Source organism: Myotis daubentonii, chromosome 14 (assembly GCF_963259705.1).
Source record: "Myotis daubentonii chromosome 14, mMyoDau2.1, whole genome shotgun sequence".
In the NCBI taxonomy this organism is placed as follows: domain Eukaryota; kingdom Metazoa; phylum Chordata; class Mammalia; order Chiroptera; family Vespertilionidae; genus Myotis; species Myotis daubentonii.
The window spans coordinates 38673124-38698651 of NC_081853.1; the positions used below are offsets into that span (position 1 = coordinate 38673124).

Consider the following 25528-nt stretch of genomic DNA (forward strand, 5'->3'; position numbering starts at 1 on the left):
TTAGAAATCTGTTAGCCATTTAGCCTGAGTTCAGAAGAAAGGAGACTTCATTTTTTTTCTACTGAGTTTGCACCTTCAATGTACTAGTAAATGGCAGGTAGGCTGGTAAAACAAGCACATGTATTAGTATTTAAAACAGAAAACAATGGGGAAAAGCCCTTTTTACAAGGGTAATGCTCAACCAAACACGTGTAAGTCTATTCACATTAAACATTGAAAACTGTTATTAAGAACAACTAAAATTGAATAAAATAGCACGACAGCTATTTGGGGCAGCCATCCTGTTTGGAGGAGCGTTTCTGGCAATACAGCAAATGCAAAGGCCCTGAGAAGGGAAAGAGCTTCCAGGGTGTGGCTGGAGTAGACCACTCATTGGAGAAGAGGGCAGGGGAGGTGGGCCTTGCCAATCAGGCTATGGAGTTGAAGTCATATTTTACCAGTAAATGTTACAAGAAGCCACTGGAAGTTTTCAAACAGGGAATTATAGGATCAGGTTTGCATTTACAGCTGTAAACCTCTGTACTACTGTTTAGAGGGGATTGTGGTAGAGCAAGGGTAAAAGCAGAGAGACCAGTTAGGAAGTTGCTATTAGTCAAGCCGTGGTTCTCAACCTTCTGGCCCTTTAAATACAGTTCCTCATGTTGTGACCCAACCATAAAATTATTTTCGTTGCTACTTCATAACTGTAATGTTGCTACTGTTATGAATCGTAATGTAAATATCTGATATGCTGGATGGTGTTAGGCGACCCCTGTGAAAGGGTCGTTTGACCGCCAAAGGGGTCATGACCCCATAGGTTGAGATCGGCTGAGTCAAGGTGAGAGGTGATGGCCATGGAGACAGATATGAACAGATTGGAAACAGTTTACAGAGGCACTGGGAATATACAAAAGTGAGAAAAATAAGTTTTACTCTCAAGGGTGTAGGCAACTGCTTTTAAGAGTTTGCTGTGTCTTTCTAAATCTTTCTCTTGCTTTTGCATTTTTATTTTTTTTTTGTTAATCCTCACCTGAGGGTATTTTTCCATTGATATTTAGAGAGAGTGGAAGGGATGGGAAGAGACAGAGAGAAACATCTATGTGAAAGAGACACATCAATTGCTTGCCTCACACATGCCCCAACCAGGGCTGGGGATTGAGCCTGCAACTGAGGTAGGTGCTCTTGACTGGATTCGAACCCGTGACCCTTCAGTCAGTGGGCCGATGCTCTATTCACTAGGTCAAACCGGCTAGAGCTGCTTTTGCATTTTTATATGCATTTGCTGAACATATACAGAATTGTGCTTATATGTTGATGTGAATTTGTTTTTAACAAATGGTATCATACTGTACAAGGGTCCATTTGAAAGTATTTCTTGGAAATCTATCTACACTGTTTCCCTTGTACAAAGGTCATTTTTTATAACAGCCTCATAACAGTATTAATATGCCAGAAGTAACCTCCGGTGGTCAACCTGCCCCTTACAATTCCTACTCTCAGCGCCCTTTATTTTCTAATCGTGGCTTCCTTAACTCAGGAGGTAAGTTGTAAGTACTTTGTAAACTAAAGCATTGCCTTTTATTTACTTCTTAAAGGGGCTCTGCACACAGGATCTAAATGCTCACAACAGCCTACTGAGAAAGCCTCCCAAATCCTTTGTCCTGGAAATGTCCCTGCCTGGTGCTTATAAGGCACTTTGAATAGGCCTTGAAATTCTAGGCCTTCAGCCTAAGGCAGTGTGTCATCTGGGTGCTCTGAGCAGGGCAATACTGAAAAATAATGTTCATTTCATGTCACAAGCAATTCATCCTTCAGACAGTGATGGTTTTCAGGTTGGATTCAAATGAGGTTGATTTCTTCTGCTTCAAAACATCCTGGAAATAGCCTGAATCCCGCATTCGGCAGTGGCTTGGAGGGGGGAGTTTGTTGGGGAGCACGAGAGACTTGGTTGGAAAGTTGTAAGGAGGACATTCTGGTAAAAGGGAAGTGTGTGGAAGGCTTAGGGGACACTTAGGGGAGTGTCGATGGCCGTGCCCCTAATTATTCCTTGACCTTTCCAAACAAGTCTGTGTACATGAGACCCCCGGGTGTTTACTGGAATCCTTATGCTTAATCCCTGGATGCTCTTGCCCAGAGGACAATGTAAACATGTGTCCTCCCAAGATTACTCACCCTACTGATTGTATCTAAAGATAAACATTTCAATAAAGGCCTAAGGAGGCAGGCAATAGAGCAGCCGTGGGCAAACTACGGCCTGCGTTTGAAATGAATGAAACTAAAAAAAAAAGAAAAGACCATACCCTTTTATGTAATGATGTTTACTTTGAATTTATATTAGTTCACACAAACACTCCATCCATGCTTTTGTTCCGGCCCTCCGGTCCAGTTTAAGAACCCATTGTGGCCCTCGAGTCAAAAAGTTTGCCCACCCCTGCAATAGAGGCTGCTCTGGCTACTAAAGCTGGGGACTCCTTAGCCCTCTATTGCACAAACTGTGTCTGAGTCATCTGTTCACCTGTCATTCAGGGATTGCTGGTCAGCCCCAGCACGAGCTGACACGTCGAGTTAATATTTACATCTGGGACTCCCTACTCCCCAACATTTTATAATGGAAAATTTGGAAGAACAGCACAGTGAACACTTCTATCCACTACCTACCTTCACCCTTGACATTTTATTCTCCTTTGTCATATATCTGTTCATCTGCTTATTTGCACATTCATGGATGCATCAATCCATCTTATTTTTTGATGCATCACAAAGCACACTGCAGATAGCAGGGCACTGCACCTAAACTTTCAGCATGCGCACCATTAACTGGAGTTTAATAACTTTTTTAAAAAAACATTTTTATTGATTTCAGAGAGGAAGGGAGAATGAGAGAGAAACAGAAACATCAATGATGACAGGGAATCATTGATCGGCTGCCGCCTGCATGCCCCATACTGGGGGATCAAGCCTACAACCTGGACATGTACCCTTGACCAGAACCAAACCTGGGATTCTTCAGTCCGTAGGCCGGCGCTCTATCCACTGAGCCAAACAGGCTAGGGCTGGAGTTTAATATCTTGATTTTAAAAAATATTTAAGGGAAATTTATATCTCACGAAATGCACACATCTCAGGTGGACTAGTCCATCAGTTTGATAAATGCCTGCATGTGGAACCCAAACCCCCATCAATACCTGCTAACATCATGATGTTAGACTTTGACCAAGGGGTCACAGCCTTTGACTCCCCTCCTGGGGACCTGGAGAGCATCATGCAAGTGAAATAAGTCAGTCAGAGAAAGACAAGTATCACACGATCGCACTCATATGTGGAATCTAAGTACAAAATAAACTGATGAACGGAGTGGATCCAGAGACATGGAAGCATGGAACAGAGTGCGGAATCTCAGCGGGAAGGCGGGGGAGGGTGGGTGGGTGGGAAGTAATCAACCAAAGACCTTGTATGCATATATGCATAATCCAAGGACACAGACAATAGGGTGCTGAAGGCCTAGGACAGAGGAGGTGGGAGGGCTTGGGGGAGGGATAGAGGGGGCAAAAGGGGGAGGGGAAGGGGCCATATGTAATAGTTTCAATAATAAAGAATTATTTAAAACATTTAAAAAAAAATCAAGTTAAAAAAAAAAAAAACAAAGACTCCCCTCCTGCTCTGGAGAGGATGGCAAAAAATCTGCAAAACAGCAGAGCCAGGAGAGAGTAACAATGGTGACGCCAAGCACATCATGCTAAGAAAGCTGGCACCCGAAGAATTGTCCTGAAAATGGAAGCCTGTCATTTCAGACCTTTCAGTCTGGACTCAAGTGGGGACAGGATATTTCTTTTTGCCCCAACATCACTGTTTCGATCTACAAACTTTGAAAACGTTTCCACTTTCCCACATCGATCGCTCTGCATTAAAAAGCAAAAGAACAGAGAATCAAGAAAAGGATAAAATTAATTGGACAACACGGGATGGGGAGAGGAATGTTTCCAGGGAAAAGTACATTCCTGAAGGCGACACTGCCCAGAGTTGGGTGAGAGCTTTATGGCATGTGAAGAATTTTATAATACTCACAGTATGACCTGTATGACATAAAAATTATGACATGTTACCAAGGGTGCACAGCTTCCAAATGAAAAACTGAAATGCTCATTCCATATTACTACACACCACAACTGTCACCAACAAGGACAACAAGAGTTTTTAACAGTTTCAAAGAGAGTTGAAAACGCTGAGTTGATATGTTTTGTGTTGTTTGTAAGTTTGCGGCCAAAATCGACACTCATCTTTTTGGGTGCTTATTGTTTTTTTTTTTTTTTCCTTGATTACTATCCTGCTGGTGGTGTTAATTTTGAAAACGGGAACATTATAGAAAGCAAAACAGCAAGTTTTATAATCCTGCCACGTAGAGATGAGCCCCGTGAACAAACTTTCTGTATTCAAACTTTTCTCACTGCGCATAAGGTTTCATTCTGACAGTGCGTTTAGACGACCATTCTTTCAACCACCAGCGCTTTTCAAACAAAAATGACCGAAAATATTAAGTCTCTTTCTTCCTCTGGCCGATTGGATCCAGAAATTGTCATAGAAAGAAAGCGTTCATAATTAGATAAAAAAAAAAAAGTTGAACAGAAAAGCATTTAAAAAGAGAAACAGAAAACATGACGCCTGTATTTTGGTGAATGAGCAACAAAGAAAAGGATTAGCATGGACGGGTACTTTTCAAAAAAAATTTTTTTTTTCCTCCGGCTCCCGCTAGGGTGGAGGAAGTTCTCTGTTCTGAGAGGGTGGAACAAAGTGGAAGAACAAATGGGAGTCTCCCCTCCCTCCCGCCGCTACCTCCCCCCAGGCCCCCCCGCCCCCCGCCCCCCTGCTGGGGACCGCGGGGGTCGGCTATGGGGGGCGCGGAGACACAGGCGGGCAGCAGGTGCCTGGGCTCCAGCCCCCGATCCCCCGCCCCCCATCCCTCCACCCCACCCGCGCTTGGCCTCGCCCCCTGGCGGGGGAGCGCTAGGTGTAGAGGTGCGGGGGGGGGGGCGCGCGCGAACCCCGCGGGCTTCGGGAAAGAGGCCGAAGGGGTGCTGCCGGCTCCGCATCCCCGAGAGGTTGGCCGCGCCCGCACGCACCCTCGTCCCGAGCCCCGAGGAACATGTCCGCAGCCGGGGCGCAGAGCGGCGCCCCGGGGAGGGGAACCCGGGGAGGGCGTGTGCAGTGGCGGCGGCCGCGGAGCCGCTAGTCCCCTCCCTCCTGGGGGAGCAGCTGCCGCCGCCGCCGCCACCAGCGCGGGCCGCGGCCGGAGCGAGCGGGGCGAGCGGCGCGCGGGGGAGGCGGGGGCGGGGAGGGGGGTGGGCGCAGGGGCGGGAGGGCGTGGGGGGAGGGTCTCGCTCTCCTTGAGACCAGAGCCCGAGAGGGAGACCCTGGCGGCGGCGGCGGCGCCTGACACTCGGCACCTCCTGCGGTGCTGCGGGCGGCATGTCCGAGGCTGGCGGGGCCGGGCCGGGCGGCGGCGGAGCTGGGGCAGGAGCCGGGGCCGGGCTCGGGGCGCTGCCCCCGCAGCCCCCCGCGCCGCCGCCGTTGCCGCCGCAGGGCTCCCCGTGCGCCGCCGCCGCTGGGGGCTCGGGCGCCTGCGGACCGGCGACGGCGGTGGCGGCGGCGGGCACGGCCGAAGGACCCGGAGGCGGCGGCTCGGCCCGAATCGCCTTGAAGAAGGCGCAGCTGCGCTCCGCTCCGCGGGCCAAGAAACTGGAGAAACTCGGCGTGTACTCCGCCTGCAAGGTACGCGCTCGCCGCTCCCCGGCCGCCCGAGGGGCTCGGGCCCAGCCCGCGGGACCCCCGCCCCCTCCCTGCCCCGCGCGCCCCGCCTCCCGCCTCCCGCCTGGGGCCGCTGCACCGCGGAAGTGCTGTTGTCCTCCGCGCCCAATTAGCTTCTTCTCGGACACGGGTGCTGTCGAGTTGCAAGAAGGGGCGGCGGGGGCAGGGGGGACTCCCCAAGACGGAGAGCCTTGCATTCCGTCGCCTAGGAAGGAGTTGCCTCGGTGCCCGCGCTCCCGGGCTGCCCTGGGGCTTTGTTGCTCTGTAGGAGCTCGCCGCGGGCGCCTTCCCGAGAGGGGAACGGTGCTCACTGTGTGGCGCGCGCCCCAGGGCCAAGGGAACATCTTTGGGGAGGAGGGATCTGAGCGCCCCTTCTTCGCTCGTCCTCTCCCCGTGTCCCCTTGGGAGGAGCTGGGGGAGGGAAGAGGGGAGGGTGGGATAGGCTCCCGGAACCCCCTGCGCCTTTTGGGAGATAGAAGGGGCGGAACGCGTCCAGAGGGAGGTGGGTATAGCCCGAGGCGAGGGTCCCGGAGCCCGAGGCGCTCTCCGTGGAGGGCGGAGGCGCTGCGGCGCGCGGTGACAGCCCCATCATGATTGTCTTATTACTTGTTTAGTTAAAACGCTGTCCCAGCTGCTCGGGGTGTAAACAGGATTTGGCAAGGTGACAGCCCAGCGCGGCGGGCGCTGCTGCTCCGTTCGAGGACACACGTTGCTTTCCGTCCCCTTTCCGTCCCAGCTCTCGGCGCCCCGGAGCCCCTCCGCTGCAGATCCAGATGTGGGCGTCGTGCTCCCGCGGCGGGAGCATGGCCCGAGGCCGCGGGGCAGCCTGGCCCAGCGCTGTCACAGCGGCTTTGTTTTGACAGGGTGACAGCTGAGGGGGGCGGGGACTTGGCCTTGTCAGCAGCTCCTGCGGCCTGTGGCTGAGTCGGGGAAGAGCCACCGTCACACACCTCCCACGTCTTCCCTCGCTCGCTGCACACACAGGGTCAAGTTCCCAGATTCCAGATTCCCGTAGCCGAGCCGCACTGGCTACTTCTGAATTTTGGTGCAAAGATGATTAATCCTGCGAGAACCTCTCTCCCGGGTCCATGCTGTTTTCAGTATTTTACAGGAGCTTCTCAACAACAGTGGAACGTCTGTGTACCTTTTCCCCACACCTTTCACATTCTCATGTGTAGGTTGACCACTTACTGTGTGCCCTGCGCTGGGTCAGTAAGTGTTTGTTGAATGAATGTAAGATCCAGCTCAGTGCTTCTCAAACTTGAATGTGCCCAGGAGTCACCTGGGGAGCTGGTTAGAAGGTTGATGCTAAATCACTAGGTCTGGGGGAGAGGGGCTGAGATTTCTGACCAACTCTCAGGTGATGTGATGCTAGTTTGTTGACCACACTCCAAGTAGCAAGACCCTAGTTCAGGCCTGGGTAATACTAGTATATTATTCATCCTTTTTGAATTCATCCAAGGAAACTGAAACTGTGATACAGTAATGTCTCATGATTGGCATTTCTGAAGAAGGGATGCAAAAAAAAAAGTGGGGGGCGTGCTCCTAAGAAAGGTGAAGGGCCAGGAGTTGGTTATGAAGGACATTAGTCTAATCAAGAGCAAGGTGAAGAACAAGGTCAGTTACTTGGTGGACTTGCTGTTTAGCAACCGGAGTGGGCTCATGTAGGAACTTTGTCGGCTCATTGTGTCTGTCCTGGCTTTTTACTGGGTTCCCGTCATGAGCACCTTCTCTCCCTGTTGCCTGCTATTGCGTTGATAATCTGAACACTTTCCTGACGTGTTGGTCCTATCTGAAGCTATGTATGAGCATATGTGCCCTTCAGATTTCCAAGAGTGAGGTGTAGCATCTTTCCTAAGTTTTGTGTGTTTCATGTTCACATTCACAATCGTATTTATAGGAAGGGAAAATCCTCTCTTGATAAAGGCCTCTCTTCCTGCTCCTGGGAAGACTCTGAAATCGTCCATTTGTATTTGCTCATTCATTCAGTAAATATTTACAGGGGTCTCAACTGGGTGGCCAGGCATTGTGCTAGATAGATGCCTGGCTGTGATATCCAGATTCTGCCCTTCTGTGTATGCGCCCATGTGTGCATGTGTGGGGGGCCTGGGAAAGTGGGCAGCGAACTCATTACAATGACATCACAAAACCAAACTGCTTCCTTAGAGTGATGTTGGGAGTCAGAGCAGGGCAGTTCTTGAGCTGGAGCAGCGTTGGGGTAGGAACGGCTTCCTGGAGGAAGTGTCAGTGGGGTGACATGAGGCTTCTGGTAGTGGAGAAACTGAAAGCAGTTGTAGCTTGGAACTGTGCCTGCAGGAGCTGGCGCTCCATTGGCTGGGGCCTCCAGATTGCGGTGTGTATGTGTGGCCAAGAGGGCACTGGGGAATCCAGGAATCTTACCACCCCGGGAGTGACTTTATCTCAGATTTGCTTTTATTTATTTATTCACTTTAACTGCTTAACTGGGTGTGAGAGGATGCAAAGAGAGCAGAATTAGTGGTTTTTTCCTCAGCATGTCTCTACATTTTGTATAAAGGCCAGATTTTACCCTACCTTTTGGTATTGACTAGCTAGCCCCTTGGAAGGTCAGAGAGGGTAGAGAGGTTAGGGAATGAGGAGGGACCTGGAAAGAGATGAGGTACTTTACTGAGGGCTATTGAAAGAAAAACAGGTCCCAGACCTCATAAAAGATCTGGCCTTTAAACTCCACAAGTGAAACAGAAAAAGAAGTGAGCTAGTTGACAGCCAGGGTGGTGCGCCACACCCCGGGGAGAGGGGGAAAAAAAAAAGAGAAAAGAAAAACTTGTTTTTCAGGATCCAGGGTAGAGTATTTTGAACTGTCTTCTGGCAAAGGTTGCTTCAGAGCCACTTGGCTGGCCTGTGACACAGCCAGAGTGATCATTAATAATGTAGATCTGTCCATGTGTTGCTTCTGCTTTAGAACCCTTTAATTTCTCTGTATTGGAGGCCACAGTGCCCTGTAGGGCCTGGCCATTGCTATCTCTGGCCCCTTCTTAGGGTCATTCGAGCATGGTTTCCTTCTTGCTCAGGGCCTTTGCACATACTGTTCGCCAGGGCCAAAGGTCTTCCACATCACTTTTACATGAACTCCCAACTTTTCTGGCAAATCTCAGGTTCCTTGCATTTCCTTTATCACTTTGTCCTGCCTTCTCGTTACACGTTTTCTGAACCCTTCTGTACTTGCTTTTCCTTCCTGGTGCTTCTATCATGGATTTTCATTGTGATTAAATTATTTGATATGTTTGAATAGATTTTAAGTGAAGTCATTATTGACTGACTGAATGAGGTAGAGAAGAAAAAACTGGAGAAATTATTAACTGTTAGGGGGTAGCAGTAGTGAAATTTTAGCTTGACTGCTTTTTGACAATTGGGTAGAGGGAATGTTTCCTGCAGTTCTAGGAAGCTCACAGATGTTCATAGGACGGGGCTTATGGTGTTATAAAAGAAACCCTAAGTGAAAGTATGAGCCCAAATACAAATCTCCTTGAGTTACAGTTGTAATTTATCTATGAAAGTGTATTGACTGATTCTTAATGAAATAGGCCATTTATACTTGAGGAGAGGCAGTAGGGTGTAGTGGCCGGACTACAGAGTTCAAAGTAATTGGAGTTCCAAATTTCAGGCTATCCAGCTGTGTGACCTTGGACAAGGGCTTCACCTCAGCCTCCATTTCTTTGTCTGTAAAGTAGGAATAATAATGCCCCCTTATGGCTCAACAATGAGGATTTAAAACGGGCTAATATGTATGAGGCAACCAGCCAGCAGGGCGTCTGGCCCATGGTGAGCCCTTAAAGCTCGGAGTAGGGGATACATTTTTAACTCGGAAGTCAAGAAAAAGTTCAGCTCTGCCACTTGTGTGATCTTGGGCACAACTCAGTTTTTCTCTGAGCCTTGAATAGTTCATCTATAAAATGGGAACTTCACTCTTGAAATGAAAAGAGAGAAGGTTCCCAGAGTTCCTGGGACCTGAAATTGCCGGGTTAACGCTGGCTAAGTTGAATTGTCTGGTGCTTTACTCATTGTCTCGGAATCAGTGACCACAAAGCATTTATGGAAAACGCAGTGACTTCGTTTCTTGGCTGAGTGCCATACCTAGAGAGTCACACGGGCACAGGGCTATACAATTAGCCTTAATTTAAAAAATAATGGTTTATAGTCTAGATAGAACACTGACTGTGTAATTTGCAGAGTGGGGGCAGCAGTGCCACGGGGAGAGAAGTGTCCTATGTTGTCCTGGGCGGGGTGAATGGGGCACCTGAGCAAGCCTCTTGTCGCTGGGCGGGGGAGGGGGAGGCACCCCCCAGCACTTTGTATTTATTTGTCAGCCACTTGTTCAGAGAGCAAATTTCTTTTCCAGCTTGTCAACATCTAAAGCAGTGACTGTCCCCCAGGAGCTGTTCTGTCCCCCCTGGGATATTGGGAGACATTTTTGGCCACTGTAATGGGGGGGAGGGGAGTGCTTCTGGCAACTAGTGATTCTAAACATCCCATGATGCACAGGGCAGCCCTCCACAACAAAGAATCGTCTGGCCCCAGATGACAGGAGCACCAGAGTTGAGAAAGCGGCTGTAGAGGAACACTGTGTTGTCCCATAGTATCACAAATACATTGGCAGCATAGAAAAATCAATGCTCCTAATGTTAAATTGAATCACACTCAAAATCTGAAACCTCTCAACTTTGTGAATCATGGGCACACTTTTCAACGGCTTTATTGCGGTATATGTTATAGGTCATAAAACTCACACCCTTAAGTGTGCAGTCAGTTGCTTTTGAGTAAATGCATGCAGTTGTGCATCCCTCACTGCAGTCCAGTAATAACTCTTCCATCTCCTGCTGTGAGTTTGTTTTTTTAAGGAGGTATTTATATCCATTGATGGTGGGTTTGCAAACACAAACAATTAAAAGTATCTCTTTGGATCAAAGAACTTGTATGCATATATGCATAACCCATGGACACAGACTATAGGGTGGTGAAGGCTTGGGGCCGGCAGTGGGGGCGGGCCAGGAGGGGCCAATGGGGGGGGGCGGGGAAGGGGACATACGTAATACTTTCAATGATGAAGATTTAATTAAAAAAATAAATCTCTTCCGAGATTCTTTAGATCTGTAGTATTGCTACAGCAAAGCACAAAACACGGAGGGGGTAAAGAAAATGTTTTTTTTTTTTAAAAGTCAGTCTTTAGCCACATAAGTCTATAGCACACAGTTATTTCATGTGCGGTGACTTCTCTAAAAGGCGGTATCGTGGAGCCAACACACAGAGGAAAAATGTTTCCTTTGGCAGGCACAGTACAAAAAGTCTGAGAGAAGGAGGACCAAGTTTAATTCTGTTTGCTCATAAACTTCCAGGGAAGATGGAAATTCAAGCCTGCAAAGCCTTCAGATGGCAATTTGCAGTTTTATGTAACCGAGAAAGTAGTTTATAGGGCAAAACAGCCCAAAATCTGCTGAGGACTGTTTTGTTTTAGGAAGCATATGCTTCCAAATAACATTTTGTGATGTGGCGCTGGTGGGTTTTTTTTTGTGAGTGTGTGTGTTGTTCTTTTCTTGTTAATTTTTTTTTTTTTGTACCTACTAAGAAATCTAGCTACCTGTCCGCCAGGGCAGGATTTTCTTCTGTGTCTCAGGTAAATCCACAGCGTTAGCCCCACCCTAGGGAGTCTTGAGGATAAAATGTAGTTTCATGGGAGGTACCTTGAAACAATCAGAACATCTGCTTCTCAGATGAAAGATCTGGATCCTCAATACAGTGCCCATGAAACCCGCATTCCCAAGGCTCAGTGGCTTCTGATTTAGTTCATTTGTCTCTAAATGAGAGAAAGGTTGCTCTTTAGGAACAGTGGTCAGTGGTCTTGTACTCTTAATGGTTTCCTACTCCTGATGGGTTTCAAACCCGCAGGCACCTGTGGTGGCAGAATAGCAGGCGCTGACGACCCGGCTACTTGGTGAAAACCTGGAGCCTCTGCCCTTCTCTCTGCACGCCGAGCGCCCTTGGGCACCCACTTGCTGCCTTGTGTTTCAGCTTCCTCTTGGGTGACGTGGGAGTCAAGGTGCCACCTCCTCGACTTCTTGTGAAGACGGAATCATTTAGCAGATGTGAAAGTGCTCTTGGAGCAGAGGCTTTTCACAGACCGTCTCTTTTATTTCAGTTTTTAAAACTTTCCATTGGTCTCAGCTGTTCGCGTTTTGCCAGAGTGTAGGCCTCATGTCACTTGATTCTCCTCCCTGGGATTAAGAGCAAGGTAAGGAAGGTCACCTGACTAGCAGGGACCGGAGGCCTGCAGAGGCTTAGCAACTTTCTCAAGCGGCGGTGGTTGCCACGGGGGGGGGGGGGGGGGCGCCTCTCCAGTGCACCATCCTGCGTTCTCTTCCCAAACTTCCTCATGGGGTTTGGATCAAAGAACGCGTATGTATAACCTTCCTCCAAATGGTCTTCAGAGAGGATTTCATTTGTTCTCCGGCGTTCTCCTGCTCTCACTTGATGTTTATTGTCCCCCTATTGAGAGGGACGTTCAAAGGCTCTTCTAGTTCGTGGAAGCCATAAAGCAAAATAAGCTTCTTCATTACTGGCCCAGGGCCGACGGACAGACTCATGCCCTTGATTGTTTTAAAGCTGGCCATCGAGAATGGCCCAGTAGAATTGCCTGCAGGAAGGAAGGAAGATGAAAGAGATCCCCACTCAGGTTGTAGAAGGTGCCAGAAATGCCAGAGAGGTAAGGAAACGCCTGTCGGGATGTTTTTGAAGTCCCCAGACAGCTCTTCCTAAGACTGCCCTTTTTAACTTTTAATCTTACTACCAGACAGTAAGGTGGTGAATTTTTACATGCGCATGCATCCATGCCACTGCCCCCTGGAAAAAGCTACAGAGCGCTCCTAGCACCTCGGAGGGTTCCCTTGTGCCCCCTCCCCATCCCTGGGAACCCCTATTCTGATGTCATTACCAGAGAGTAGTCTTGACTTTCTTAAATGTCCTATACCCGGAATCACACGGTATGAACTCTTTTGTATCTGGCTTCTGTCACTCCGCTTGATCATGTCTGTGAGCTGCAGCTGTGTTGTGGCATCCAGCAGTAGTGTGTAAAGACACATTTTAAAAATGGAAAAACAAGTTCAAAGTGGTCAGCCATTTTCAGGATGAAAGCCTTCCCCTGCCCCAGGATGGAAAGCACTGGATATGGACAACTTGATAAGATGAATTTTAATGAGGCTTTTGAAAGAAAAGATGGGAATTTGAAATTCAGGGACGCTGGGAAGAACCCACGAGGCCAGGACAAGAAATCAGGGAGGTGTCTCTGGCCAAGCAGGGGGAGAGGCAGAATGTGGGGAAGGTGGGTGCAGGGGGCCTGTGATGACACAGCCGGTGGCATGCTCAGACTGCAGAGTTCTTGTCCCCTGGTGTCTGTACCCGTGAGTCCTTGCTGGTAAATATCCATGTGAAGTTCCGCTGTCACCATCCTGACTCTGGAAGGTGACTATAGTTATCCATGGTGTCCTGCAGGGCTGGCAGAACCACACACGTTGGGACCTGGGCCAGCGTTTCTGGAAGACTGGGCAGAACCTAGTATATAAAACTCTAGTGGACATGAATACCTCTGTGATAGTGACAGTGTATCCGAGAAAACTTGTATTAAAATATGAGATACACTTCTTAGTTAGTGGAATCATATGGACCATCCACTGATCAATGTTGCCATAATCGATAGATTTAACACGGTTGAATTTTCATCTTTTTTACTTGTGTGTGCACGTACACAGGGGCATTATACCCATTGCCATTTATTTGTTCATTTGACATGTATTTCCACGGGCTGCTTCAGAAGATTTCTGGTCAGGTAGCTCCTGTCCAAACTCCTTATGACAGTTCATCACCTAGTGGTAATTGAAATGGAATTGAATCCTTTGTAACATTGAATTGCTTTCATCTCTGGCATGTAATTGTGCATGCTGGTACCCCCTGTGCCGCAGACTTTTCTTCTCCAGGTATTCGCATGGCTTGTAGTGAAATCTCATTTCAGTCTGTTCTCAAGGGCCAGTTTCTCAGAGAAGCCTTCCTGACTAGCCCATCCCCTGCCCTGGATCTAAAATAGCATCTCATCTCTATAATCTTATCTTGTTTTGTTTTCCTTTACTGCATTTATCAATCCTTGGAAATCACACGTGTATTTTATTTTATTTTTTTAATTAATTTCCTCTAATTTCTACATCGTTCCAATTTTAGTATATGTGCTGCTAAAGCAAGCCCTCACATGTACATTTTAACTCATTTCTTGTCTGTTTTCTTTTATGGCAATAGAGGCTCCATGAAGCAGGGACTTTGGCTCACTCCGTATCCCAGGTCCATGGACCGAGCCTTATCCGTAGTAGGTGCTCAATACTTATTAAATGAATGTGTCATTTCACACTCACAGTGAATTTCATATTCACCTGTGAGATTGGAGGGAGGAAAATCTTGTCTTAAAGAGGATTTTCAGAGAGGTTGAGTAACTTGTCCAAGGCCACGTGGTCAGAAGCAGGGTAGCCCTGAGTAGCTGAGTGGGGTTCCCATGAACTTCCGTGGGCCTGATGACAGGCAGTGCTTGTCTGATGGCTTGGACTTCTGCTATAAGGTGGAGCAAGGAGACGCCACACCCACTTTGAATCCTTCTCTGAGCAAATGAGGCGACCTTCTCTGACCACCATTTCCTCTTCCTCAAATGAGAATTAAATCCTCACAAGGAAATCCATGAGTATTGCGAGACCAGCGAGTTAAAACCTGTGAAGTTAAAACTTACGCTGTATTCTAAAAGTCCACCTTATGGTAGTGAACTAGAAAAAAAAATACCAATTGCCTATCAAGTCATGTTTTCTGACTATATTTCTTGTTGCTTTGCTGCCTGCTTTAACTAAAGGCTTTCTTTAATTGTTTCTTCTGTTTGCATTCAGAGGCCAGACACAGGGCTTACTGTTTTAATCAGGAGATGAATGCATTTACTTTGGGGGAAAAAGTGTGAATAATATCTCTAATGATCGACTTGGAATAACACACCACCTAACCTTAGGAGAAAGCTTTGAGTAATCCCTTAAGTGACCTCAGGGGAAGACGCGAGGATGCTTCCATTAATCCCACGCCATCCTGATCAGTCCCCATTCACTGCGTGCTCAGCCTGTGCAGCCTTCTGCGAGGCTTCTGCGGTATGCAGGAGATTCCAGAAGTACAGCACGGAGACCTGAGTAATATCATGGTGCCTGACGGTGGCAGCTCTAATTTGCATCAGCCCTAACAAGCTGGTGTTGAAACTAAATGGCCGGATGCCAAGGAAGCTAAGGTCAGCATGCTTTGAAATAGCAAAGTGAGTCATGTAACTCAGGATTTGCACATACCCACAGGGCTACCTGACTCACCCCCACCCCCAAGGGATCACGTTCATGAGTATTGGTTAGGTACCTGTGCCCAGCTCTGTCCCAGGTGTGTGGTGAGTGACAAAAGGAAGGGAAAGTCACTAGGGGCCCCTCATTTGCTGGGGAGACAGATACAGAAAGAAAGAAAAACATGAAGTGAATGATCAAGCATGAAGTCAATGGAGAGAGAAGCCATCATGAGCTTGGGGCAGGTGGAAGTGTCGGGGAGAGGCCCAGGCCAGGGCGAGTGAACAGTACAAAAACGAAGAGGCAAAACAGAAGTAAGACCTCAGAATGGTTGAGATGCAGGCCTGGGTGTGAATCCTGGTGTGGGACCCCGGGGGAGATGGCTGACCCTTGGCCAGCCTCAGATCGCAAAGCTGCAAAATGGAGATGGTGACAGTTGTCAACTTTTCCCATTCATTCGACAAACTGTTATGTAATGTGCCAGGCGTTGATGTAGATGCGGGGGATACAGTGACAGATGGGTCCTTACTCTTGCAGAGCTTGCTTTCTGGGAGCAGAAGCAGACAGTAAATAAGAAAATAACAGAAAGTGGCAAGTGCCACCCACAGGATGGAAACCGAGAAGTAAATGAGAGTGCCTGGGGAGTGCCTTCAGAGGAGCGCCAGAAAGCTCCCTCTGCGGAGGGGACCAGGCCTGGGGCCTGCATGAAGCTCAGAGGGAGGGTGCCAGGTGGGGTGTGCAAAGACTCAGGGTCAGAAAGGGCTTGGTATGTTCAAGAGCTGCCCCGCAACCATGGTGGCTAGATGGGTCGGGGAGCGGGGTGGGAGGGCAAGTGTAGGAGAAGAGTTGGAAGAGGTCAATGGGGGCCAGGTTGCCAAAGTGTAATTTTTAACACTGTGAAGTAATCTGACCTTTAATTCTGATCCATTTTGACAAATGCATAGCAAGACAAAAAAATATTTTCATTGCCCTAGAAAGTTCCTTCCTGCTCCTTGCCATTCAAATCCCTCTCTCCCAGAGGCAGCCACTGGGCTAATTTGCATTTTTTGATATTTAAGTTAGTTTTGATATTCTATAATTTCATATAAATGATATCACATGGTACGTTCTTTTCTTCTTCACTCAGCATAGTGTTTTTGAGATTCATCCATGCTGTTGCATGTACTTAATTTTTTAAATTTTTATTGCTGAGGAGTATTTCACTGTAGGGATGTACCACAGTTAGTTTATCCATTCATCTGTTAGGGATATCCGGGCTGTTTCCAATGGATTCAGATTAAATCTGCATTTTTAAGCATCCCCGTTAGCTGCTTTGGGAAGAATAAAGTATACAAGAGAAAGAGTGGAAGCAGGGCCAGTTGGAGTTATGGCAGTCTGGGTATACATGGATAGTGGTGCTTGGCTGAGGGTGGCAGGAGTGGAGGGGTGAGAAGCACACAATTTGGGGCTATATTGTAAGTGTAGTGGCAACGGGCAGTTAGAGGATGACGTGTGAATAGAAGACAGACATGAACTAATGTCTAAGTTGCTGGCCTGAGCAACAGAAAGAGGATGATAGTTCCATTTACCAAGATGAGCAAGACCATGGGGGAAGCAAGTTTGGGGAGGGTGAGGATCAAGAGTTCTATTTGGGATGTGTTAAATTAGGTAGGTCTCTTAGTAGTCAGCTGTTGTTTTGACGATAAAATGAGATTATTTAGCAGTTTGGTATAGTATCTAGAACATTCTAAATGCTCAAGACATGGTAGCTATTACTACAGTTAAAAGCAGTGCTAAAAAAAAGCAGTGCTAAATCATAATTATTGAGCTTACAAAAGAGACTAGCCAAGCTAAAGAAAAATGGGGGAAAAATGAGTAAATAGGAATAGTGAGAAATAGGATCCACTAGGTAAGGAAGAAATAAATCAACTGATAGAAGGTTTTGAATTTTAGGTAGAAAATTTTGAACCGAATCCACTTGAGAATAACGCGTCTTTGCACTTTAAGAAGGAGGAGGCACAAGATATTTAGAGTGCCAGTGAGGAGTTCTAGGTTTTGGCTCCTTGCTCCTTTGCCAGCTGGGTGAACTCAGGCAAGCCACACCCCTTCTCCAAGCATTGAATTACTTGTCCTATAGGCTTGCGGGGGAGGAGAAAATAAGATGATGCAGGCTGAAATTTCCTTGGAAAGTATCAAACAGAAATGCGCAACATTCTTAAATGTCTCCCCCCCCACCCCCCAGAGCTGAGTGATGTGTTAGACCAGTGATGGCCAACCTTTTGAGTTCTGCGTGTCAGCATTTTGAAAAACCCTAACTTAACTCTGGTGCTGTGTCACATATAGAATTCTCTTGATATTTGCAACCATAGTAAAACAAAGACTTATATTTTTGATATTTATTTTATATATTTAAATGCCATTTAACAAAGAAAAATCAACCAAAAAAATGAGTTCGCGTGTCACCTCTGACACGCGTCTCATAGGTTTGCCATCACTGTGTTAGACAGTGGGTGCTAGAAGGAGGGCTGGGCGTGGCAATGCATTGCCATTTGGGAGGAAGCTGTGCCTTTAAAGGGGCGATTAGGGCCTAACCTGGGTCCCTGTGCGAATGGAGAAGGTATCTATCTGGGAGAGACTCTGAAAGAAGAATCAGGATGAAGGTACTGAATGCAGATGAGTTGGGCCTCAGGAGCTGGGAGAACAGTGATGCCAGTAAAAAGAACAAGATAGTTACAAAGGAAGTGGTTGGGGTTGAGGGCAGGCCTCAATGTAAAACTTCCTGGGCACACATGCCAGAGGCAGGCAGTTGGGAATGTGGACCGGAGGTTCTGTTTTTCAGGTTGGACTGGTTATGTGTAGTTGCGAGTCATCAGCCCAGATAATGACTGATACCATGAGATAGATGGTGAGCTGCCCAAGGAAGCAACATATATGGTGTTGTTTATTTTGCTCATCCCGGTTGAGTTGGTGCCAAAACAGCAGGCTGACGAGTGAAAAATCCTGTTGGTCAGCTGGTTGTCTGGGCTGCTCGGTGCCAGCCGAATAGTTTGACAAATCTTTCCAGTGTGTCAGACTGAGCTGACTGCTTTGGCAAGTTCACCGATAAAGTCTTGAGATTAGATGTGTGTGTGTTTAAAGAGATTCCAGGAATTCTTTTTTTATTGTTGTTGATAATTCTCATCCAAGGACATTTTTTCCATTGACTTTTAGAGAGAGTGGAAGGGAGGGAGGGAGAAAGAGAGAAACCTTAATGTGAGAGACACATCGATTGGTTGCCTTCCACTCGTGCCCCAACCAGGGCTGGGGATTGAACCTGCAACCCAGACACATGCCCTTGACTGGGAATTGAACCTGCAACCCTTGGATGAGAGGGCCGATGCTCTAACCAGGGAGAAACACCACCAGGGCCCAGGAATTGCCTTGGATTTAGAGTTCTGGGTCATTAGTTTCTTGGCCCTGCTGTCACTCAGGGCCTCCTCAGGCCCTTTCAGAGTTGGTGCATGTTTGGGTTTGGTCCTGGAGAGGTGACTCAGATATAATGAAGAGTCTGGCCCACCCCTAGGACATTTAGTAGCACTGGAGTCATTCTAGCACCTTCTAGATAATGCCTGAGGGTCCTGGGTCATTGATTCAGTCTGACCTGATTATACTATATAATAAAAGGCTAATATGCAAATTGACGAAATGGTGTAACGACCAGTTGCTATGATGCACACTGACCACCAGGGGGAAGATGCTCAACACAGGAGCTGCCCCCTGGTGGTCAGTGCGCTCCCACAGGGGGAGTGCTGCTCATCATGGCTGGTGAGCTCAGGGGTAGGGCTCCCGGACTGCAAGAGTATGCAGGCCAAGCTGAGTGACCCCCCTCCCCTCCCCCCCCTCCCAGTGCACGAATTTTGTGCACCAGTCCTCTAGTTTAGCATAAAGAGGACAGCTCCTTATTCACCTCCAGCCTAGGCATTAGGACTTCGTCCAAGCAGGGCTGTCCCCATGGTTTTCTGTTGCTTTGATGTTGGACTAATCTTAGCATGGGAAAGCTCTCAAATGGGGTGTTTTACCCAGTTTGCTTTGCCCCAGGTCATTTCTTCACCTCCATTCTCTTTCTGTATCCTTGACCGCTCTGTTCAATTATTTTTGTTTCTTGTGGCTTTCCAGACCCAAATGGCACTTGTAATTAAGCTATTCAGAGACGCCTCTGCTACTGAATTAGAAAAGGGTGATCTTTTCTTCCCTTGGAGTCTGTTTTCACTTTCAATTTCAGGCATATCTGATCTACCGAGGTCAGACCTCCTCCCCCACTCCCACTTTCTTCTTTTCACTTGTGCCAGAAGTCCCTGGATTTCTAAAACCCCAGTTTCAAATCGTAGTTTGATGGTGTCTGCTGGCCTTCCATGTACAACTGGGTGACCTGGAAGGATTGCCACCCAGTGGAGAAAGAAATGGGGTTTATGTCCTGGAAAGGATGACTTGGTCCTTTCAGTGGAAGGATATGGAAGGATAATGTGGGGAGAGGGCAGCAGTATTGCTACTCACACCCACCAGACCATTTTCTTCCCCTTCACATCTTTGCTCCTCACAGCGTTTCAGCATCTCAGGCCCCACCCTGAACCGGCTGAACCTGAATCTGCATTTCCACAAGATTTCCTAGGGCATTCCTGAGTGGGTTCAAGTTCGAGAAGCAGGGTTGCAAATCTCAAGAGCCTTGCTCACACTGCTTCCAAAGCAGTTCACTTGCAAAGAGAAAATTTATTGCAATCACAACTGCATAGGACAGACTCCAGGTGCTGGTGTGCTTTTAACATAGGATTAAAAGATTTTTATCTAAGTAATATATGCACTCCACTAAGAGGAAAATTCAGGCAACTCCACTAAGAGGAAAATTCAGGTGGTAGCATATGAAAATGTAAACCCTCTTACCCCAATCCTCTCCATCCCCGTCTCACTCCTCACCCCCTTTTAGTCATTTCCTGAAATTATTAGTCTCCCCTCCCTCACCCTGAGCTGTAGCTTATATTTTACACTGCAGTTCAAGGAGGGGAATTCGAGTCACTGTGCAGAAATCCACGTTAGATTTCAACTGAGCTCGAGTGAATTTGCGAACATGCCAGAAAGTTGGATGTCAGCGAGTCAAAGGTGTTGAGGGAGGGCGCCCAAAAGGAACACCAGCCACACGGCCTTATTCTTAGCGAGTTTTAATTGTTTCAAACTCTCCACTAATTTTAAAAACAGGGCAACCTACTTTATGACTCACTTATGCCTCTTATTTGCTATTTCTCTCTGGTCCAGGCAAATTTTGACAGCGGAGGTCTGGCCACCTAGACACTGGAACTTATGATACTTTTTTAGATCAGAAAAGGATAGGATCCCTACGAGCTGGTCTTTTTTTCTTTTCCTTTTCAAATGTGATTAATTAAGCTCAATTTGTGAGGAGAAATTAACCCTCAATTTTGGGATGCACTTTGGGACCACTTGGCAGAAGATCCATATTTGAAGTGCTGATACAGTTGCTTGCCATTCTTGCCTTTTCATTTTTTTTTTTTTTATTGAATTTTACAGAGGGGAAGGGAGAGGGATAGAGAGTTAGAAACATCAATGAGAGAGAGACATATCGATCAGCTGACTTGTGCATGCACCCTACTGGGGATCGAGCCTGCAACCAAGGTACATGCCCTTGACCAGAATCAAACCTGGGACTCTTTAGTCCTCAGGCTGACACTCTATCCACTGAGCCAAACCGGTTAGGGAAATTCTTGCTTATTTATTTATTTTTTAAAATATATTTTTATTGATTTCAGAAAGGAAGGGAGAGAGAGTTAGAAATATCAATGGTGAGAGAGAATCATTGATCGGCTGCCTCCTGCACATTCCCCACTGGGGTTTGAACCCGAAACCCGGGCATGTGCCCTGACCGGGAACCAAACCATGATCTCCTGGTTCATAGGTCGATGCTCAACCACTGAGCCATGCCTGGCTGGGCAGTTCTTGCCTTTTTAAAAGACAGTTTCACTAAGGTATAATTTCTATGCCATAAAATTCTCCGATTTTAAGTGTACAGGTAAGTGGTTTTTAGGAAATTGACTAAGTTGTATAATTATAATAATCCAGCTTTAGAAAGTTTCTGTCACCCCCAAAATGTGTTTGCGTTCATTCGTGGTCAACCCCATTTGTGGCCCAGCTCCAGTCTGCTAACCTACTTTCTATCTCTATAAATTGACCTTTTCTGGACAATCATATGAATGGATTTATACAGTATGTGGTCTTTTGAGACTAGCTTCTTACACTTAGCATAATGTTTTTTATTTTATTTTATTTTATTTTTTTATTGCTTAAAGTATTACATTATGTGTCCTTTTTTTCCCCTTGCCCTTGACAATCCCCTGGCCTCCCCTACCCTTGCATAATGTTTTTTGAGATTCATCCACGTTGTAGCACGTAATAGCATTTCTTTCTTTTTTTATTGCCAAGTGATACTCCAATATGTGGATATGCTGCATTTTGTTTATGCATTCACCCGTTGATGGACAATCAGGTTGTTTCCACTAACTCTCTGCTCCAGGTTGGACATGATGTGTATTTTACAACTCAAATAAAATGTATTTTATTTTATTTTTAAAATATATTTTATTGATTTTTTACAGAGAGGAAGGGAGAGAGATAGAGAGTTAGAAACATCGATGAGAGAGAAACATCGATCAGCTGCCTCCTGCACATTTCCCACTGGGGATGTGCCCGCAACCCAGGTACATGCCCTTGACCGGAATCGAACCTGGGACCCTTCAGTCCGCAGGCCAACGCTCTATCCACTGAGCCAAACCGGTTTCGGCTCAAATAAAATGTATTTTAATGTTAAACGTAAATTTACCACATGACCTGGCAAACCCACTCCTAGTTTCTAACCCAAGAGAAATGAAAACATGCATCCACACAGTGATTACACACAGATGTCCACAGCAACATCCTTCATCAGTGTGAAGTTGTATCTCACTGTTGTTTTGGTCCCTGACTTTTAAGCATTCTGCCATTGTCCGGCCTGGAGCAGAGAGGTAGTAAAATGGAGTGAGGACCATACACCACCCCAGGCCCAGTTATCTGCCTGCACTCAGTGCTTCTGCAGGGTGCACTGAATAAGCTCAGGCAAGTCTCTTAGATCCTCAGAATCTTAGGTCTTCTGAATGATGGGAATAATTAATACCTTCCTCACACAAATATTCAAGCGCATTTCTCATTTTAGGTGCTTACTAAATGTTGAACTCACAGTTCTACTCCATAAATTTCCTGTTGGTGTATTCTTGCTGTGAGACATCCCTGTCACCGACTTAAGTATTCCAGTAAATAATGACTTCCCAGTATGTTAAGCATGACAGAATCTTACTAGACAGCTTGGCTGTCTTTCTTTTGTTCTGGATGTTACCCAAATATCTTCACACCCATCTTACTCATTCACACCGAGTGAACTGCAGGCGCCCTGCTCCCCTGTCTGTCATCTGGGTCACGATCACTTGTTTATCCAGTTTAGCTGCCTTCTCACCATCCATCCTGGCTTCTGCCTGCTATGACAGCATCTGTGGCATTCTCTGGACCCCTCACCCTGGATCCTGTGGTGGCATAAACATTTTAATCCTAGCCCCCTCGAAAGCAGTGCGGTGGCCTTTTCTTGTGTGGTTCTGCCACGTGTACAGGGACTTGCTCTGGGGGTAGGTGAAGTCATGAGGGCAGCCTTCCCCTCCTTGTGCCCGGGGTGCTAGCTGCTGCAGTAATTGGCTTGGCAGCATACTGCCTAAAAGGCCGCTTCAGCTGGTACTTTGTTACACAGCAAGGCCATTCCCCTTGGGAGTTCCTTGAGACAGCAGCTGTCTTGCCTCATTAAGGAGAGACATGGGAAAGGTGTTTTGAAGGGAGACCTCTTATCTCAAAGAACAGTGGCCAGGCCTGAACATATGGACAGGAGATAGGAAGGCCAAGGCCAAGGGCATGGTGGCAGCAACATGGAACATCTGGTGGGAAATGCTTCGCTGGCAGTTAAAGGATAACGTTCGAATGCTTCCTGAAGGACTAAGTGTGTCCTCTTTAGTAAATTGGGCAGTAAGTCCCACATGCGTTAAAAATGTTGTGCACTTGGGTTTTGAAGTGTTGCATGACATATGTACACTTGTAGGAAGTACTTTCCATATCCTACCCCAAAACATTCTAAAACAAGTGAGCAAAAGCCCCAGGGACTTTCAGCTATCTCAATGGGGAATATCTTTAACCACTTAGAACCACTTAAGAACTGTTGGGACTGTTTTGTATCTAAGTTGTTGGGGTCCCTAGCGAAGACTTGGGTTTGGGGCGTGGATTCCTTCTAAACTCTAGGATAGTGGTGTCCAATAGGATTATAATATAAACCACATTTTCAAGTAGCCAGATATATTAGTTGTCTGGGGCCGCCATAACAAATGATCATAAACAGGGTGGATGAAGCAACAGAAAGTTCCTTTATTCAGATTTGGAGGCTAGCGGTCTGAAGTCAAGGTGTCAGCAGGGCCTGCTCCCCCTGAAGGCTCTGGGGAGAATCCTTCCTTGCGTTTTCCTAGTATCTGGTGGCTCCTGGCCATCTTTGCAGTTCATCGTAGATGTAGCGCTCCAGTCTCCGCCTCTGCTTCACACGGCTGCCTTCCATGAGTGTCTGTGACTTGAGGTGTCCAAATCTCCCTCTCTTTTCTCTTAGAAAAACATCAGTTACTGGTTTTAGGGCCCAGTCTAAATCCAGGATAATGTCATCTCAAGAACCCTAAGTAGCTTGGCTGAGTGGATAGAGCGTTGGTCTGCAGACTGAAGGGTCCCGGTTCGATTCTGGTCAAGGGCACACGCCCAGGTTGTGGCTCGGTCCCCAGTAGAGGGCATGCAGGAGGCAGCCGATCAATGATTCTCTCTCATCATTGATGTTTCCATCTCTCGCTCCTTTTCCCTTCCTCTCTGAAATTAATAAAAATATATATATTTTTAAAAAAGAACCCTAAGTAATCATATCTGTTTCCAAATCAGGTCCCATCCTGAGGTTCCAGATGGACATGAACTTTGGGGGACACTGTTGAACCCACTACACATTTAAAAAAATGAGAAAAACCAACAGTTAAATTTAAGTAATTTCATCTTTTATTTAACCCAATATCGAAATAGCATTATAACATGTAATCACTGTAAAAGAATTTTTTAAAAAAATATATTTCTTTATTGATTTCAGAGAGGAAGGGAGAGGGAAGAGAGAGAAACATCAGTGATGAGAATCATTGATCAGCTGCCTCTGGTACGCCCCCTACCGGGGATCGAGTCCGCAACCCAGGCATGTGCCCTTGGCCGGAATCGAACCTGGGACCCTTCAGTCTGCAGGCCGACGCTCTATCCGCTAGCCAAGTCGGCTAGGGCTGTAAAAGAATTTTTAATGAGATATTTTAGCATTCCCCCTTTTTGGTTCTAAGTCTTTGATATCCAGTATCTTACCCTTACAGCACATCTGAACTTGGGCCTACCACCTTTCAAAGGCTTGGTATCCACATGTGGCTGGCTGCCATGTATTGGCCAACACAGTTGGAGTGCTGTGTGTCTGACAAAGCTTTTGTACTCCTCAGTATCTGCCCTGTGTTTGCTCCCTCACTCTTTTCCTCTCTCTCTCCCTCATCCTCCTCTTTGTTTTTAGGGAGTTTTCTATTCATTTGGGAAAAGTCTCCATCGTTCTGAACAAAACAAATAAAAATCTACGTTGTAAAAGCTACCGGGATCCCAAGACTCAGTGGAGGAAGCAAAGTTAGCCAGTTTTGCAAGAAAAGTATTCAGTTACGTTTTTAAGCCTAAGTGTTTATTGTTGGTAGAATTCATCAAACACATCAGTAAGTGTGGTTGATGTTTGGGATGTAACATTTTTATATTAAGTAGGGGAAATACAAGGCTTTATTATTACAAGTCTCCCTGCCAGGAGATTCGTGACCCACCTGCTGGGGTCCAGCCCCAGCGGTCCAGGGGTTCCCAAAGGTGTGGACGGAGTCGGCGAAGAATGTTTTACGCGGAGACAGCGTTCAGAACTCTCTAGCTTTCCTTAGTCTCCGTGGATCTTCCCTGTGCCTGGCTGAGGCCTCAGAGAGAGATCCCAAGGCAAGCTGAGCCTTTATTTTATAGTGAGAGGTAAACAAGGTAGTGGTTACCAAAGTTACACTGTTCTTGTGAGTTTCACTTGTTTACACTGTTCTTGTGAGTTTCACTTGTTTACACCATAGTTATACTTCCTGCACTTCCTCAGCCCATTAGCTTCCCAGGTAAGATCTAGGGAGTGTTACAAGGTCAAGCCTAATTATGCTAAGAGGACTGTGCCCTCTAAGCTGGGAATTGTTTGTGACTTTGCCCACAGGTCAGTCCGAGGCTTAACC

At 46.9% G+C, this 25528-nt stretch overlaps 1 protein-coding gene across 1 annotated transcript in view; it reads left to right on the plus strand.

Annotated features, from left to right (window-relative positions):
- Positions 1 to 5329: 5329 nt before the first annotated feature.
- KAT2B (lysine acetyltransferase 2B) overlaps positions 5330 to 25528 on the plus strand; it is an 85308-nt gene continuing 65109 nt past the window's right edge. Inside the window, exon 1 of the mRNA XM_059664065.1 lies at positions 5330 to 5745. Within this exon, the coding sequence (XP_059520048.1) occupies positions 5443 to 5745 (303 nt within the window). The 5' untranslated portion in view covers positions 5330 to 5442. The remainder of the gene's footprint in view (positions 5746 to 25528) is intronic.